At 41.9% G+C, this 19,444-nt stretch overlaps 1 protein-coding gene and 1 long non-coding RNA gene across 2 annotated transcripts in view; both read left to right on the top strand.

The window, feature by feature from the left end:
- The first annotated feature begins 492 nt into the window (after positions 1–492).
- LOC112257433 (E3 ubiquitin-protein ligase KCMF1) lies at positions 493–11,555 on the top strand. Its single transcript, XM_024430983.2, has 7 exons — positions 493–715; positions 3,335–3,502; positions 4,638–4,777; positions 5,084–5,185; positions 5,346–5,523; positions 5,883–6,165; positions 9,882–11,555. Exons 1-7 carry the CDS (start codon positions 700–702, stop codon positions 10,168–10,170), a joined length of 1,176 nt encoding a protein of 391 aa, XP_024286751.1. The 5' UTR covers positions 493–699; the 3' UTR covers positions 10,171–11,555.
- Positions 11,556–14,169: 2,614 nt separating this feature from the next.
- The window catches only part of LOC112257439, a 15,747-nt gene continuing 10,472 nt past the window's right edge, over positions 14,170–19,444 (top strand). The window contains exon 1 of the long non-coding RNA XR_002954572.2: positions 14,170–14,453. This is a non-coding gene — a long non-coding RNA (uncharacterized LOC112257439). The remainder of the gene's footprint in view (positions 14,454–19,444) is intronic.

Below are 19,444 nucleotides of genomic sequence, written 5' to 3'. Positions count from 1 at the left end.
AGATGACCTGGCATCCACAATCACCTGACCTCAACCCAATTGAGATGGTTTAGGATGAGTTGGACAGCAGATTGAGGGAAAAGCATCCAACATGTGCTCAGTATATGTTGGAACTCCTTCAAGACTGTTGGAAAAGCATTTCAGGCAAAGCTGGTTGAGAGAATGCCAAGAATGTGCAAAGCTGTCATCAAGGCAAAGGGTGGCTACTTTGATGTCTTCACTATTATTCTACAATGTAGAAAATAGTTAAAACAAATAAAGAAAAACCCTTGAATGAGTAGGTGTGTCCAAACTTTTTACTGGTACTGTATGTATATATATATTTTTTACATCAAACTAGTCAGGGATTGCATTGGGAAAATAGCTTTCTTGTCTCACCTTTTGAATACAGTGGCTGAATCATAAAATGGATTCTATTTCTATAGGCTGATTTTTTTTTTTTACCCTCTTCAGTTGAACAACCACATTATTGTGAAGGGCACCCCCTAGTGTTTCTTCAGCAGACTGCGAATTCTCTGTCTCAGTACTTCTTCGTGACAGCCAGGGAGGGGGAAGCACAGAACTGTAAGCTCAGGATCCATCTTAAAGAGAAAATACGAAATAGAAATCGCGTCCCAGGTTTATCTCTTAAAAGCTGTATATTTTCTGCGTGATCCGTGCTAGGGAGGCCGAGGAGGGGGCTGTGTCATCGTCTGTAGGATGTCCCGACATGAGGGTAAGTGAAAAATAGACGTCCATAGCTAACATTAGCTTCCTGGGGTTGGTCAGTGGGTTGCCATGTTTTGTATTGCAATGCATTAGACAGGGCTCATGATGGCGGCCACCATGAATTTTCTCAACCTCCTGATTGCTGAGTAGAACCAGGCTGATTCTTGATAACGACAGTCTTCGTATTTATGAACAGTCATGTTTCAAAGAAGTAATACTTCTAGTGAGCGGTCGTTTCTTATTCTAGCGAGTTAGCTAATGCTAGGTAGCTTGCTATCTAACGTGGCTAGCTAAAGTGATGGTCCGACAGCCAGTTGCTATAGCTAGGACGTTGGCTAGCTAGCTTTCTTCAATGACAACGTCGTTAGCCTAGTAGTTAAGTTTTCAGACTGGCCTTTTTTAGGAAGGGTGAATGCGTGGTGTGTGTTGGTATGGCCACATTGTTTTCGTAGGTAGTTTAGTTAACAAGTTATTTAACTGGACTAAGTGCTGAAATACTCCATGCCACCCAAGAAGGGTTTGGTCACTGAATGCACTGTCATCAAGGTAGTTTGAGGCCTCAGTCACAGTGGCCCAAACTTAACCAGGCAGCTAGCTAGCTGCTACCTAGTTTACTAACTAGTTCGCCCGTCTTCTACCTTCACTTAATTAACGTTATCTAGCTACCGGTGTTATGGTTAAATTCTTTAGCTAACTCATTGGATCAGTAGAGTATGCTAGCTAACTGCAAACAGAGTGAATCGACTAACTAGTATAAGTTCGCTAGCTAGTTAAGTTGACCCTGTTAGAGCACGATTTTGGAGAACACCCGGCATCAAACCTACTTGATAGCTACTTAGACATCTGTCTGGCTTGCTGGACTCACTTGTTGGACTACGTCATATTAGGTCTGGATGAATAGCCAGGTCTGGATTTCTTTCTCCTATAACGTTAGCTAACTAAGGATCTGTGCACATATGAAGGAAGGCCTGTCAGTGTATGGTGAAAGTGTTCTCAGTCACTGTCCCTCCATAGTCAAAATGACATACAGTTCCAACTGGGATGTTTGCCTAAGCAGCACACCTTTATCCAGAGTCCAGACAAGCATTGCATAGACACCCATAGGTGTGACAGACACCAGGCATCTGAAAACCATTTGAGTAGTGTATCAAGGGGTGTAACTAAATGATTTGGTGTCATTTTTTTCCATTAGTGTTTTATTGTCATCAAGAATGGGAAGTCAAGGGCTGTTGTCATCACAGAGCAAGGGCAAATTCTCAATTTGGAGAATCCAGACAATTTAATGATAGATCAGTACAGAAGTTCTCAGAAATGTCTGACTGTGGGTGCGTTCGTAAATGAATTCTGGCTATCTTTTATTTTATTTAACCTTTATTTAACTAGGCAAGTCAGTTAAGAACAAATTCTTATTTACATTGACGGCCTAACCAGGACGATGCTGGGCCAATTGTGCGCCGCCCTATGGGAGTCCCAATCACGGCCAGTTGTGATACTACAGACCCTGGTTCGATTCCAGGTTGTAACGCCTCTAGCACTGAGATGCAGTGCCTTAGACCGCTGTGCCACTCGGGAGCCCTACTCCAATTTCAGAGCGCTCTCGTCTGGAGGAACCCTTGCTCTAGATGACATGAAAACAGCCTAACTAGGGCGAGTAAAATTGTCAGTGAGGTGTTGTCTCATTTTTATCTGGAAGAAGCTGGCAAGCTAGCCAACTTTAGCAAGTTAGCTTGGGTGCTTGACTGCCATTGTTAGGTTGGAACACTCGGATCAACCCTATTCCTCAGCCAGAGCATCCAGTGTGCGCTCCAAGAGCGAACCGCTCTGAATTTACAATCTGGACAATATGACAACTCTCTGAATTTAAGAATGCCCAGAGCGCGCTCTGAGTTTACTCTGGCACTCCAGAGTGAATTTACGAATGTACCCTAAATGTGAGCAATGAACAGCAGCATAGCCTAACCTTTTTCAGTTTCAGAATTTTGTTTCTTGCTTTGTCAGTTATCTAAGGAGGGATGTGTCAAATGCCTTGGCTTTATGACAGCGGTGAAATGGTCTCATTTCAGCAGCATTAACAAAGTTAAGGTTCTGGTTATAGCAGTTTACATAGTGCCTGTTGGAAGGAGGAAACTACAGTATGTGTATCAGTACAGTATCACTGAAATCACCACGTGATATGATCGAGAAAAACCACGAAGGGACAGCTAGATGACAGTTTTGTGTTTCTTTTAATTTTCACTCTGTCTATACACTCTTCTTTTCTCTTGATCATCTCGTCTGTCCATCTGCTGTTTAGGCCTGCTTAATTTACTGCACTGTGATATAAAGGCCTGTTTTGCATTTGCAACAACAAATGCAAATGATTACGTACAAATGCATGAGAACTGGACAAGATGGGACCCTATTATTCTGTTCTAGCCAGGTACACACACTGGCATTCATTAATGACCTGCTATTGATGTTCGGTGGATTTGAAAAATTCCTCTCCAATCACATTTGTGGGTTAGTGCCAGTGCCAATGTCATCCAGCCTCTCTTTCTGACTGTCTGCACACAGTGTCCTACTGCACCACCTTAGTGGGCTATTAGCCTGTACATTTTGACATTGAATCCTCCCCCTTGTTTTGCAGGTGTGAGCTGTGACGCGTGTTTAAAAGGGAACTTCAGAGGGCGCCGGTACAAGTGTTTAATTTGCTACGACTACGACCTGTGCGCATCGTGCTACGAGAGCGGAGCTACCACAACGAGACACACGTCGGAGCACGCCATGCAGTGTATATTAACCAGGGTAGACTTTGGTAAGGACATCTGCCGTGTAGATTAACCAGGGTAGACTTTAGTAAGGACATCTGCAGTGTAGATTAACCAGGGTAGACTTTGGTAAGGACATCTGCAGTGTAGATTAACCAGGGTAGACTTTGGTAAGGACATCTGCAGTGTAGATTAACCAGGGTAGACTTTGGTAAGGACATCTGCAGTGTATATTAACCAGGGTAGACTTTAGTAAGGACATCTGCAGTGTAGATTAACCAGGGTAGACTTTAGTAAGGACATCTGCAGTGTAGATTAACCAGGGTAGACTTTGGTAAGGACATCTGCCGTGTAGATTAACCAGGGTAGACTTTAGTAAGGACATCTGCCGTGTAGATTAACCAGGGTAGACTTTAGTAAGGACATCTGCAGTGTAGATTAACCAGGGTAGACTTTGGTAAGGACATCTGCAGTGTATATTAACCAGGGTAGACTTTAGTAAGGACATCTGCAGTGTATATTAACCAGGGTAGACTTTGGTAAGGACATCTGCAGTGTAGATTAACCAGGGTAGACTTTGGTAAGGACATCTGCAGTGTAGATTAACCAGGGTAGACTTTGGTAAGGACATCTGCAGTGTAGATTAACCAGGGTAGACTTTGGTAAGGACATCTGCAGTGTAGATTAACCAGGGTAGACGTTGGTAAGGACATCTGCAGTGTAGATTAACCAGGGTAGACTTTGGTAAGGACATCTGCAGTGTAGATTAAACATGTTACATTATGAGAAGGGACAGGAGTTTTTTTTCCTGCCCACGTGACCCAGCAGGGCTATCTTGTAGTTCTTCCTGGTGAGGTGGCCCAGCAGGGCTATCTTGTAGTTCTTCCTGGTGAGGTGGCCCAGCAGGGCTATCTTGTTGTTCTTCCTGGTCAGGTCATGTGGTCCGGAAAACTCTTCGCACTTAATGTTATTATTAATTTGATTTTCGTTGATCCTTTTGCTTTCAGTGTATTTGCATGGTGAATTTTAAATGTATTTTTGTCTTTGTTTTCTACCTTATGCGCTTTGAGCATGTGAAATGTGCTCAACAAATTCAATATGATTATTATTCGATATGAGGTTTGTTGTATTATGGCGATTATTATTAATGTGTCTCTAAAGATGGATGGTTTTGCTTTGCAGACCTGTATTATGGCGGCGAGGCGTTCTCAGTAGAGCAGCCCCAGAGCTTTTCCTGTCCTTACTGTGGTAAAATGGGCTACACAGAGACATCCCTACAGGAGCATGTCACCTCAGACCATGCAGAGACTTCCACAGAGGTGGTAAGTGGGGGATATCCTAGTGTTTCATCTAGCATAACTAAGACAGGACAGACTGGTCCCTCAGTCTAGCTCTGTCGCTATTCTGCCTGAAAAAATGTGGCCTCCATTTCTTTCAATAGAATGTTTTGGTGTTTACCACCTCTAAAAATCTAGGGGAAACATTGCATCCAATGACATCTCATACATCCAAATTTGATTCCAGGGCTCATGGAAGCATTAATGCAATTCTCAAATAATTATTTGACAACTGATGCTTGTGAATGGTCAGTTGAATATATCCAGAGGGTGCTTACTGCTTCATTTCAGATCTGTCCAATATGTGCTGCGTTGCCGGGCGGGGACCCCAATCATGTGACTGACGACTTTGCTGCTCATCTCACACTTGAACACAGAGCACCTAGAGACTTAATATCCTTTTACGCAGCTCGACTGTGTGTGTGTGTGTGTGGTCTGCTTGTGTGTGCCGACCGACCTTTGTGGATGCGAAAACTATACACGCCTGTGGATGTGACTATTCCAGTTACTTGCGAGCCCCTTGGTCTGTACTCCTTAACCCACTGTGTTTTACGATGAGTCCAGTGGCGTCCGGCATGTGCGTCGGATGTTCCACCACGGTCGTGGGCTGGGCGGTCCTAGGGCACGCAGGACCAACATGCACTTTACTAGCAGCTCCACTGGGGGGCTCTCTTCCTCACAGAGTTCCTCTTACTCCCCCAGTAACAGGGAAGCCATGGACCCTATAGCAGGTGAGCAGTGCACCTGGTCTGACCAGTCTGTCTGTCAGTATAACTACAAACAGGGTCTTCCTCATAGAAATGGATAGAGATTCTATAGTTTCTCCCCTCTTGTAGCTCCTATGTACTTGGTTACTCATGGAGTCATTTGACATAAAATAAGTAAAATTCTCTCTCCATGAGTCTGAATGGCTCCTGTCTCCAATTAAGTATAACCAGTACAACCACTGTGTAATGTCTCTTGTCCAAAGCACTGTGACACCCCTACAGTAGTGTGGTGTCTCCCAACAGCGTGTCTATACTGGAGAATGTTAATTTGACTGTCACCAAAATGATCTCAAAATAAATCTCTTCATCTCCCCTCCCCACAGAGCTATTGTCTCAGCTGTCGGGCGTGCGTCGCTCGGCGGGTGGCCAGCTCAACTCGTCGGGCCCGTCTGCGTCTCAGCTGCAGCAGCTACAGATGCAGCTGCAGTTGGAGCGCCAGCAGGCCCAGGCGGCCCGCCAGCAGCTGGAGACAGCCAGGAACGCCACACGACGCTCTAACCCCGGCGGCAACATCAGTGCCACCATCCCACCTCCCAGCGCCAACTCGGTCGGCGTGGCCGAGAGCAATCCCATGGCCTCCCACAGCTCCCAGTTCCTGCTCACACGGTGAGTTGTCTACTCGTGGACAGAGCCTTCTACTTAGTGTTTTTAAAAATAGATCAATGCTCTGCAGACTTGACATCTGAGGCCCTTCTGGACTTCTACCACATTGTTACAGCTCCCAGGACCCAAGTTGTTCCTATCAACTCCCTGTGGCATGGTCTCCCTTATCCTCCTGTTTGTCCCCCTACGTGGTGTCGTAGAGGGTCATCTCCCACCCCCCCGCGGTGTCGTGGGTCGGCACCTACTCGGTGTCGTGTTTTTGCTATGCCAGATTAAGTGATATGACATGATATTTTATAAAATCATTTCTCTGTAATTAATATTACCTGATTTAAACTAATCATGTAAATGTAATTAACTAGGAAATCTGGGCACCACGGAATAATATTTATAGAGCTGTTGTCTCCCGAATAAACTCTTAAAGACCTGGGAATATTTTATATCAATAGCAGTCACATCTGAACGTCGTAAAATTCTTGGTTATCGTCACAAACCGTGGCTAACAAGTTGAATCAGCAGTAGAAAATTTGGTTTAATTATTTATTTACTAAATACCTAAATAATCACACAGAATTACAGATACACAGGATGGATCATACATTGATTACTAATTATGTCATACAAGAAAACGTCCCTAGCGGACGGGGCCGATATGACGGCTGGTTACACAAAGAAAGGGGGTTGAGTTTGAATGAAAGCTCGAGAAGACTGAGAAACCAACGGATTGGGTCTCTGTAGGACCTCATGAAGCTATGCTATCGTAAATACAGAATCTAATGCATTCTAAATTTGGAAAAGGAAAATAAAATAAATATTTACTCTGAGCTGCGCTTCGATAGATTAGTCGTAGATGGAAGGCTGGGTTGCCCAGCAGAGATATCCCTTGTCCTTGGAAGAATATGTATTGTGGTAGAACGGATACGTTGTAGTACCATCGTCGTGTGGTAGAATGGTTCTGTTGTAGTACCCTGTCTTTCTGAAGAGATTGTCCGTCCTTTCCTAGCCCACGTTTACAGCTGCTGCTAACTCAACGTCTAGGATGTATCACTTCTTTAGTGAATAAGAGTTCAAAGTTCAAATCAAGTTGCCATACTATAAGCTCATGCTATATTCTGGCTGGTATAGTCGAAATTCATCCTTCCAGCGTGTCGATCGTCACCTCCACGTTGAAATTCGCTCTTCTAAACGTATGGACATCAGTCCTCACGTCATCGGGAACACAATGATAATTTCGTTAGGTTGTAGTCGTTCAACCATTCGCAACCAGAGCTCACGCTGAGGTTGGCTTAGTTCTGTAGTTGATATTAGCTCTTTTAAATGTATGGACAGCAGTCCTCACGTCACCGGGAACAACAGGTTGACTCTCGTCAATGGGCTTTTGTAGTGGTGGAGAGAAGGGTGTGTTTCCTAGTTCACAACCAATGTCTGTTCAATTGGGCGGGGGCCACTGAGTGAGCAGAGTTTACTTATGAAAACAATTCTCTAATTTAGAAGCTAAAATTACATTTGATTTTTTCACAAAGAGTTTCATATTTAAACATTTAAATTGCACAACAATTCCATGTGAATCCGATATCTAGAATGTGTAGACTTTCCAAGATACAGTTTATGTCGTCCTATCATCAGTAATAATGTTTCAGACAACAACTGATCTGACATCATATTATTTAAGTACCAACAGATACTTTCAACTGGTTGGATTACAGAAATATTGTTCCGTTCCCAACCTTTTGATGTTACCATACTCTCTCTATGTTAACAAAGGGCTTTCCAAGAGTCAAATCTGTAGAGAGAGAAAAGGGGGAAAGGTATTTATGGGGTCATAAACCTCACCAACAGAACGTCATGACAGCGGTGTCGTCTCCCAACACCCTTATCTCATGTAGAGGTCCACTGATTATGATTTTTCACCGCCGATACCAATTATTGGAGGACCAAAAAAAGGTGATACCAATTAATCGGACTGTCTGTGTGTTTGTAATAATGACAATTACAACAATACATCAATGAACACTTATTTTAACTTAATGTAATACATAAGTAAAATCTATTTCGTCTCAAATAAATAATAAAACATGCTCAATTTGGTTTAAATAATGCAAAAACACAGTGTTGGAGAAGAAAGTAGAAGTGCAATATGTGCCAAGTTCCTTGCCCAGAACATGAGAACATATGAAAGCTGGTGGTTCAATATTCCCAGTTAAGAAATTTTAAGTTGTAGTTATTATGACGCGTCGACTATTTCTCTCCATATACCATTTTTATTTAATATACCTTTGACTATAGGATGTTCTAATAGGCACTTTAGTATTGCCAGCCTAATCTCAGGAGTTGATAAGCTTGAGTTGATAGGCATCACGCTGTGAAGCAAACATTGCTAAGAGCTGCTGGCAAACGCAGTCAAGTTCGAATGAATGCTTACGATCCTGCTGCTGCCTACCACCTCTCAGTCAGACTGCCCTATCAAATTATAGACTTAATTAAAATAAACACAGAAATACGAGCCATTGGTCATTAATATGGTCAAATCTGGAAAGTATCATTTCGAAAACAATACGTTTACTCTTTCAGTGAAATACGGAACCGTTCCATATTTTATCGAACAGGTGGCAACCCTAAGTCTAAGTTATTGCTGTTACATTGCACAACCTTTAATGTCATTTAATGTTATGTCATAATTATGTATAATTCTGGCAAATTAGTTCGAAACGAGCCAGGCTGTCCAAACTGTTGCATATACCCTGACTGTGTGCAATGAACGCAAGAAAAGTGACACAATTTCCCTAGTTAATATTACCTGCTAACATGAATTTATTTTAACTAAATATGCAGGTTTAAAAAAATATATACTTGTGTGTATTGATTTTAAGGAAGGTGTTGATGCTTATGGTTCGGTACATTTGTGCAACGATTGTGATTTTTTTTTGCGAATGCGCTTTCGTTAAATCATCCCCCGTTTGGCGAAATAGGTTGTAAATAGGTTGCAATAGGTTGTAAAGTAACAGGCACCGCATTGATTATATGCAACGCAGGACAAGCTAGTTAACCTGGTAATATCATCAACCATGTGTAGTTAACTAGTGTTTATGTGAAGATTGATTGTTTTTTATAAGATAAGTTTAAAGCTAGCTAGCAATTTACTTTGGCTCCTTGCTGCACTCGTGTAACAGGTGGTCAGCCTGCCACGCATTTTCCTCGTGGAATGCAATGTAATCGGCCATAATCGGCGTCCAAAAATACAGATTACCGAATATATGAAAACTTGAAATCGGCCCTAATTAATCAGCCTCTACTCCCAACCTCCTTTACATGGTGTCTCCCAACCTCCTTTACATGGTGTCTCCCAACCCCCTTTTCATGGTGTCTCCCAACCCCTTTTCATGGTGTCTCCCAACCCCCTTTTCATGGTGTCTCCCAACCCCCTTTTCATGGTGTCTCCCAACCCCCTTTTCATGGTGTCTCCCAACCCCCTTTTCATGGTGTCTCCCAACCCCCTTTTCATGGTGTCTCCCAACCCCCTTTTCATGGTGTCTCCCAACCCCCTTTACATGGTGTCTCCCAACCCCCTTTACATGGTGTCTCCCACCTCAATCTGTTCTCAGCATCCACAGGCCTAGCCAGGTCTTTTCTCCCACTACCTTGAACCGTCTCTCCCATTTCCTTCATGTAGTCCCTCTGGTCTGTGTTAACCAGGTATCCTCCTCTCTGTTCTCCTACAGTTTGAATGAGCCCAAGATGTCGGAGGCGGAGCGGCAGGCGCTGGAGGGTGAGCGCGCCGACCGCAGCCTGTTTGTCCAGGAGCTGCTGTTGAGCACGCTGATGCGTGAGGAGAGCTCCTCTTCGGACGAGGACGAGCGGCGAGACTTTGCCAGCTTTGGGGCCATGGGCTGCGTGGATATCATGCCTTTAGACGTGGCCCTGGAGAACCTCAACCTCAGGGAGAGCGGTACTGGCGGTTACAACAGCAGCTCTAGGAGCTCTAAGGAACCTCCACCACCTCCTCTTTGATGATATCCCAGCACCACGCAGACTTTGGCCTCTGTGCTGCCACTGCCAGTGACGGGCGGGCAGCAGGATCTTTTGGGGTTTGTTTTTTGGTGATTGTAATTTCAGGTCTGTCACCTTTGTTACATTTGTGTACAACCATAAAAAAGGAGAGTGGGAGCGATTGGGGAAAGTGCAAGTGGATGAGTGCGCAGCGCTAAGCGAGCGAGAGATTGAGAATATATATATATATCTCAAATGTTGATAATCAGTTCTACACAACTAATTTTTTCCTTTAGCAGGTAAGCATTAGGTAGATGTGGCAGATCTCTCTTCCTGTTCTCATGCAAAATGATCTCCTTATAAATACCCCACATTCAAAACCTGAGGAGGAACCAGACACCCTATGGTGAAGCTGCTGTGTGTATTTATGACTTAACAAATAAAAAGTGCTTGGATGGTTAACCATAAACTACTGCATGAGGTTATTTGCATCGTGCATGACTTTTAATGACCTCATCATTAAAAAGGGAGAGAGAAAATATCCCGACGCTTTCTCTCGCCAACCATTTTAAACGGTTACTTGAAATATGATTTGAGTTTTTCCGAAAAATGTGATATTGCAAAAAAAACTGACATGCTGAATAATTTAGTAACTTTTTAAAACTTTTTTGTTTGAAATAGAAAAACAACATATTGGAATCTGCAGTAGTTTTAAAAAGAAAACAATGCAATGTGTTTATCTCTCAGCTCCGGTTGGTCCTTCCCTCCTTTGTGACATCGTCTGACTATAACATCAACTTGCTGCACTAACAGCAAAACTCAAGAGAAACTCGAGACATCTGCATTCACTTAGCAGATAAAATAATACAATACTAGGAGCAGAAAAACCCGATCTTGTCTCTGACATTTTTCCTAGCTGTTGATTGTTCTAGTGAGAAGCTGTGTGTAACCACCAGATGTTGTTTCTAATTTATGCACCTGTACAGAAGAACTAGTCTCCCATTCTCATCCATCGCACTCTACTCTTCTCCATCTCTCTGCTTCTGTAGGCCCAGATTCCCTAAGTTCATTTGTATTACTTTCTTTGAGGAAGGGGAGCGCGAGACTTTCCACATTGCAGGCATTGTTTTTTGTTCGACTGAAGAATATTTTTTTTTCTCAGCTAAGGATAGCACCTTCTATTTATTATTTTAGTTTCTCTGATTCTTTTAAGCCTTGTAATGAATCATACCACCTCCATGCCTATACTCTTATCCTCTGTAAAATACAATGAGATGTATATTGAATTTGTGCGTTAACTTTCATAATGGTTCTAGGATATGGGCAGACTTTTTTTTATTTTTAATGTAAATTTAGAATACAATAAACTGCGCACAGCTTTTGATGAAACCAAGCCCCTCCCTCTTGATCTTTGTGGTGTCTTATTTGGCTACTGTATAGGGCTCTTCACACTACTGAGCTGAACTGAGCTGGCCTGGTTACTCATCCACCATAGTTGCTGGAAAGGACAATGTGAGAAGAAAATATCCAACCCTTATCCAGTACAGTTTTGGTTTGGATCTGCTAGTGTGAAAAGGTTATATGTATCACAATGTGCTAGGCTATAAAGGGATAGTGTGAGATTCTGGGAATAAAGCCATATTCTAGTTCCCCCGTGTCAGGTGAACTTGTGGATACCATTTTTGTCTTTGCGTGCAGTATGAAGAAAGTTGGAGGTAGTTTTGTGAGCCAATGATAACTAGAGTTAAGCAATGACTGGATGTCTACAGGTGCGTTAGTATACTCAACAGTACCTACAATTGTATTTACAATTTCACCTGACTCTGGGTAAGTAAAAAAATTGCTTAATTTCCAGAATCTCGCAGTATCCCTTTTAAGGAGTTATTTTATTTAACTGGGTGTGTACCAAACAAGGTTACAAAAGCAAGGCTCAACAAAATACTATTGTGCAGCACCAACTTCCCTGGTTGTAAAGACCAATGTACTTTGACCTCTCACTACCTATGCACATCAATGCCTGCACCTTTTTACTACTAGTATGACTGAGCAGTGTGCAACACACTGCACTCACTATGGAAACAAGTAGGCCCTAGTGTCTATAAACACAGCCTCACCCTTGTCCTACAAACAATGCTGTGCCTGTAGACAGCCGTTTCCCTGGACCTGCAAACTACACTGAGATTTTTTTCAAACACAGTAGCTAGCTACATACTAACCATGCTCAACTCTACCTGCATGGCATAGAGTGCATTTTGGAAAGTATTCAGACCTCTTGACTTTTCCACATTTGGTTACGTTAGTCTTATTCTAAAATGTATTAAATAAAAACTGTCATCAATCTACACAAAATTCCCCATAATGACAAAGCAAAAATGTTTTCTTTTTTTTTTCGTGCAAATTTATTACAGAAATACCTGATTTACATAAGTATTCAGACCCTTTGCTATGAGAATTGAAATTGAGCTCAGGTGCATCCTGTTTCCATTGATCATCCTTGAGATGTTTCTACAACTTGATCGGAGTCCACCTGTTGTAAATTCAATTGATTGGACATGATTTAGAAAGGCACACACCTGTCTATATAAAGGTGTCACAGTTGACAGTGCATATCAGAGTAATAACCAAGCCAGGAGGTTGAAGGAATTGACTAGAATGCCAAGGCAGGATTGTGCACAGTTCTGGGGAAGGGTACAAAAACATGTCTGCAGCATTGAAGGTCCCCAAGAACACAGTGGTCTCCATCCTTAAATGGAAGAAGTGTGGAACCACCAATAAGCTTTTTCTGTGGTGTAACTGTGTTGGTGGTGTAACTGTGTTAGAGCTGTCAAATCTGTGAGCTCTGGTGGTCATTGTCACAAACCACAGAAGTTCAGAACAAGAAATTGTAAGCTATATGGAAATGACACCTTGTAATTCATTTTAAAGAAGTAATAGGTTAAAATCAGTGTACAAACTTGTAACACAGCTGCATGGGATTTTTACTCGTGCATCCAATGCAGGAGCCGCTTGTTGATTTGACAGCTCTATCACAGTTCACCCTCCTACACGCTTTAAACATTTTTTACATTTGTCAGTTTACACAGGTTACCGCTGATCGAATCCTGGCCTAAATGACTGCAACAAAGGTTATGCTCATTAGGGCACACTGTAGCAAAATGTTTTGCGACGTGAAAATTTTTAATTTTTTATATTGGGTAAGTTCAGATATAGAACCACTCCATTTTGTGCCTAATGAAATTGACCAAGCACTAAGAGAAGAATTTGCGGCCCCCAAATCTTAACCTAGAACAAAGCGGCGTGTTTTGCTCTTAATTGTAATCAGAGGGCTGATATAAATACTATGCATGGCAGTCTCTCTTGGCTAAGAATTGAGGAGAGACTGACTGCATCACTTATTTTTATAAGAAACGTGTTGAAAATCCCAAATTGTTTACATAGTCAATTTACACACAGCTCTGACACACACTTATGCCACCAGGGCTATTTTCATAGTCCCCAAATCCAGAACAAATTCAAGAAAGCGTACAGTATTATATAGAGCCCTTATTGCATGGAGCTTCCTTCCATCTCATATTGCTCAAATAAACAGCAAACCTGATTTCAAAACCAGATAAAGCAAACCAGCACAACGCGATGCTCCTCTATTTGACCTAGATAGTTTGTGCGTATATGTAGGCTACATGTGCCTTTTAAAAATGTATGTAGTTCTATTCTTGTCTAATGATGTTCTGTATTATGTCATTCTGTATTATGTTTCATGTTTTGTGTGAACTCCAGGAATCCTAATAAAATACCAAATAACCAGTTGGGGAGGAAATGTAAGAACTGTCCTGGGACCACATCATCCTGTGCAGCGAACACTGCTAGTTTTGATTTGACTGTGTATCAGGACCTTTGCTACGGGCCAGCTGCCGTTGTCACTTAACTGTGTTTGTTAGATCCCAACTTTGACCTTGGAAATCCTTTCATAAAACTGCGAGGGCTGGCTCTTTTAAAATAGCCACCAGACGCAATGGTGGGTGCACATATCAAGTATCAATCAACAAGGCTTAGATACTCTGCCTGTCTATCAGATAGACTAGAGAGTTGGGTCATATTCAGTAGGCACAAAATGTAAGAAAGTACCTCCCTGGAAAGAACAGCTATATGAACAAGTAACTCCTTTTCTGTTGCAAAAACATTTTGCTATGGTGTGCCCTGATGGTGGAGCAGGAGCAGTAAATCAATGTGATTTATGAGATGCATGGATCTGGTGAGGCTACTGGGGTACAAGATTGGGAGCGTGCTATGGAATTCTGCTGCAGGTCGGTAGCCTACTTGCAATATATAATGTGAATTGATTTGATGAGATATTATTGGCATATCCGGTTTACAATTTCACATAACCTGCTAACAATTGAACAGCTGCACAAAGACACCCATATCTCAGATAATTCAATCAGCTTGGTGTTCTATAAATTATTTAGATGTACACAACTTCACGGAACATAACGCATGAGATTGGTATTGTAAATTATAACTGACATTCTGAAAGGAGACAACTTATTGTAAGACATACCACCTTTATTAAATGCACAGTGTTACAAGGAACAATTCCATTAACTGCAGAGAAGTTACTCGCATGATGCACAAAGATTTGATTGATAGAATTGAATGTTACGTAAGCAGTGACACAATCTGCTGGGAGAAAAAAAACACACACACACACACACCGCAGCTCAGGGGCATCATACTCACAAACGTATGAACGTGTACACTCTGACTCTCACTCAAAATCATTCAGCCAGCAAGTAAAACATATCTGCACAGGGATAAAAAAAAAATGCTTTTTCATATTTACAAAATAACCAGTGGCAATCCCCCCCATCCCGAGAGCTTACATTCAAAATAACATACTATTATTCATGATGCAGTCACAGTTATTCATCTGAAAGAAGACCAATAGGCCAGAAATAGACGAGTGGTTGGGTGGTGAAATGATGATGGTCCCCATTGGTTCACCTGGTCGCTGGATTTGGTCCTTCGATGTTCCAGGTGACCAAGAAGTTATGGCCTTCTCACAGACAAACGGCGCTCAGTCAGTCATAACCTCTATGGTCCTTCCACCAGATAGGAAAGAAGGGTGAGCTGGGATATAGGACTGAATCAGTTCCTTCTTCATAGAGAAAATACCATTTTAAAGGAATCTCTTCTCGAGTTCGAAAGTTCCACCAAAAAATGTGATAGTATTCTCACTGATATGAACAAGCACAAATAAATTATATTTGTTTTTTTAGCACTAATACATTTGTATTTACATATTGCCAGTGGCCCATAACACATTTTTGTCACACATTTTTTGATAAAGTACCTGTTTGAAACAGAATATACTATAGAACATACTATTAATTTAGACAAATATACGAACTGTACAAAATGGAATGCAGATTACAAGCGATTCAGAATATTCAGAGCAGACACACATGACTATAATAGAGAATGGCCTAAAAAGCTGGAACTGGTCAAGAAAGAACCGACCATTGACAGATGGTCGCCAAACAAATATGTACGCTTTTTCAGTGTTATGTTGCAGACAGTCCAACATAGCTGAAGGCAGGTTTTTGTGGTGTTTAGCAAAGAATGCAACAGGGATGATGGTGATAATACAGCAATTGAAAAGACAGTGACTCAAAGCACAGGAATTTGCGTGTGCACTTCTGACTCACTAAAGAGCATTATTGCCACAGCAAACATTAATGCACTGGATAATCTCCATATCAAAAGCCAAAGGTTATGGGAACTGGGATCTTATGTAGTATCACTGATAAAACAGTAGTGTAGAGATCACGTTTATGAGTAAGAGTTCGGCCTGAGATTCTATCAGATAGTCCCTTTTCGGCTATACATGTTAGTGTCGCCATGGAGATCGCGTTCAAAGTAAACACTGCAGATGTTGGCTCAATTGGAAATTACTGTTAAATGCAAACTGCGCTACAACGTGGATCTTCTGCAGTCCGGATTGAATCCTGGCCTTAGCCTACTCCAGTAAAGACAGCATAGAGATAGAGAAAGTGGAAAGATTTTACATTGATATCACTGCAGAAAAAATCTGATCTGAAACACCACAGATCCCTGTGACATTAATGGTCCTTTTCCATATTGACCAGTCATAATGGAATGCATGATCACCATGAAGATTCAGTCAAAAGCAGGGGAGATGGTGGTTAATAGGAAGTTGTTTTGGTAATCATATATTGGTAGATACTGCCTCAACAGAGTTACCAAGTCATCACATCCTTGATAGGACCTGTTCAGGAGGCCTCACAGCTCTACTGTACAACATGGGGGATCAGACTTAAGCTACTCTCACAACTGATCCTAACCACTGCAATAGCTTATAGGACAAAGATCATCAACTACACTGAACAAAAATATAAACGCAACATGTAAAGTGTTGGTCCCATGTTTCATGAGCTGAAATAAAAGATCCCAGAAATTGTCCATACACACAAAAAGCTTATTTTGCTCAAATTTTGTGCATAAATTTGTTTACATACCTGTTAGTGAGCATTTATCCTTTGTCAAGATAATCCATCCACCTGGCAGGTGTGACATGATCATTACACAGGTGAACCTTGTGCTGAGGACAACAAAAGGCCACTCTAAAATGTGCAGTTTTGTCAAAACACAATGTCACAGATGTCTCAAGTTTTGAGGGAGTGTGCAATTGGTATGCTGACTGCAGGAATGTCCACCAGAGTTGTTGCCAGATAATTTAATGTTAATTTCTACTGTAGCCACCTCCAACATCATTTTAGAGAATTTGGCAGTACATCCAACCGGCCTCACAACCGCACACCACGTGTAACCACGCCAGCCCAGAACCTCCACTTCCGGCTTCTTCATCTGTGGGATCGTCTGAGACCAGCCACCCAGACAGTTGATGAAACTGAGGAGTATTTCTATTGGTAATAAAGCCCTTTTCTGGAGAACTCAGACAGCTGATTCAGATATAGCTGGCTTTAGATACTTACAATAGTCTATCCACTCAGAAATCGACTGTTTGGAATTATGAATTTAAGATTTATTTTTGATATTTTTGTTGGCTGGGCCTGGCTCCCAAATTGGTGGGCCCATCCATGGCTGTGCCCCTGCCCAGTCATGTGAAATTCATAGATTAGGTCCTAATTTATTTATTTCAATTGACTGATTTCCTTATATAAACTGTAACTCAATAAAATCATTGAAATTGTTGCATGTTGCGTTTATATTTTTGTTCAGTATAGATTCAGCTGTGGCCGATGTCTTCATTGAGCGGATGCTCAGGGGGCCGGAACATAGTTATAAGTAATTTGTAGACTACAAATAGACCGCATGAACTCCAGACCTTGCTTACATTTGTATACGGTCTCAATTGGGGCGACTAACCAGTGCTCCCGCACATTGGCTAACAGGGCTATCTGCATTGTGTCCCACCCACCACCCCCTCTTTTACGCTACTGCAACTCTCTGTTCATCATATATGCATAGTCACTTTAACCATATCTACATGTACATACTACCTCAATCAGCCTGACTAACCGGTGTCTGTATGTAGCCTCGCTACTTTTATAGCCTGGCTACTGTATATAGCCTGTCTTTTTACTGTTGTTTTATTTCTTTACCTACCTATTGTTCACCTAATACCTTTTTTGCACTATTGGTAAGAGCCTGTAAGTAAGCATTTCACTGTAAGGTCTACTACACCTGTTGTATTCAGCGCACGTGACAAATAAACTTAGATTTGATTTGACTTAGGTTGGAGTCATTAAAAATAGTTTTCATCCATTCTACAGATTTCTTGTTAACAAACTATAGTTTTGGCAAGTTAGTTAGAACATCTACTTTGTGCATGATTTTAATAATAATTTTTCCAACAATTGTTTACAAACAGATTATTTCACGTATAAGTCACTGTATCACAATTCCAGTGGGTCAGAAGTTTACATACTGTCCACTAAGTTGACTGTGCCTTTAAACAGCTTGGAAAATTCCAGAAAATGATGTCATGGCTTTAGACGCTACCTATAGGCTAATTGACATCATTTGAGTCAATTGCAGGTGTACCTGTGGATGTATTTCAAGGCCAACCTTCAAACTCAGTCCCTCTTTGCTTGACATCATGGGAAAATCAAAAGAAATCAGCCTAGACCTAAGAAAAAAATTGTAGACCTCCACAAGTCTGGTTCATCCTTGGGAGCAATTTCCAAATGCCTGAAGGTACCACGTTCATCTGTCCAAACAATAGTACGCAAGTATAAACACCATGGGACCACGCAGCCGTCATACCACTCAGGAAGGAGACGCGTTCTGTCTCCTAGAGATGAACTTACTTTGGTGCGAAAAGTGCAAATCAATCCCAGAACAACAGCAAAGGACCTTGTGAAGATGCTGGAGGAAACAGGTACAAAAGTATCTATTTCCACAGCAAAACAAGTCCTATATCGACAAAACCTGAAAGGCCACTCAGAAAAGAAGGAGCCACTGCTCCAAAACCGCCATAAAAAAGCCAGACTACGGTTGGCAACTGCACATGGGGACAAAGATCGTACTTTTTGGAGAAATGTCCTTGGGTCCGATGAAACAAAAATATAACTGTATGGCCAAAATGACCATCGTTATGTTTGGAGGGAAAAGGGGGAGGCTAGCAAGCCGAAGAACACCATCCCACCCACGGGGGTGGCATCATCATGTTGTGGGGGTGCTTTGCTGCAGGATTGTAACGTTCGTCGTTAAGGGTAGACCAAGGCGCAGCGTGATTTGAGTTCATCATATTTTATTAAAATGTGAACCAGCAAAAAAAAAACAATACACCGAACGAAAAGCTTTGTCGTGCAAAAATACATGCAACCAAACAAAGATCCCACAACTGAAGGTGGGAAAAAGGGCTGCCTAAGTATGATCCCCAATCAGAGACAACGATAGACAGCTGCCTCTGATTGGGAACCATACCCGGCCAACAAAGAAAAAAAAACATAGATATACAAAAACTAGAGTACCCACCCTAGTCACACCTAACCAAAATATAGAGAATAAACAGGGATCTCTAAGGTCAGGGCATGACAAGGAGGGACTGGTGCACTTCACAAAATAGATGGCATCATGAGACAGGAAAATTATGTGGATACATTGAGGCAACATCAGTCATGAAGTTAAAGCTTGGTCACAAATGGGTCTTCCAAATGGACAATGACCCCAAGCATATTTCCAAAATTGTGGCAAAATGGCTTAAGGACAACAAAGTCAAGGTATTGGAGTGGCCATCACAAATCCCTGA

Source organism: Oncorhynchus tshawytscha, linkage group LG09 (assembly GCF_018296145.1).
Source record: "Oncorhynchus tshawytscha isolate Ot180627B linkage group LG09, Otsh_v2.0, whole genome shotgun sequence".
Classification (NCBI taxonomy): Eukaryota; Metazoa; Chordata; class Actinopteri; order Salmoniformes; family Salmonidae; genus Oncorhynchus; species Oncorhynchus tshawytscha.
Note: the sequence above shows the minus strand (reverse complement) of the source record. Positions and strands in the feature narration are given on the sequence as shown.

What these genes read in the sequence shown, in the direction of transcription:
- LOC112257433 (XM_024430983.2), top strand. An exon ending in ATTAACCAGGGTAGACTTTG is followed by an intron (nt 3,503 to 4,637) that starts GTAAGGACATCT and finishes TTTGCTTTGCAG; the next exon opens with ACCTGTATTATGGCGGCGAG. An exon ending in ACAGAGCACCTAGAGACTTA is followed by an intron (nt 5,186 to 5,345) that starts ATATCCTTTTAC and finishes ACTGTGTTTTAC; the next exon opens with GATGAGTCCAGTGGCGTCCG.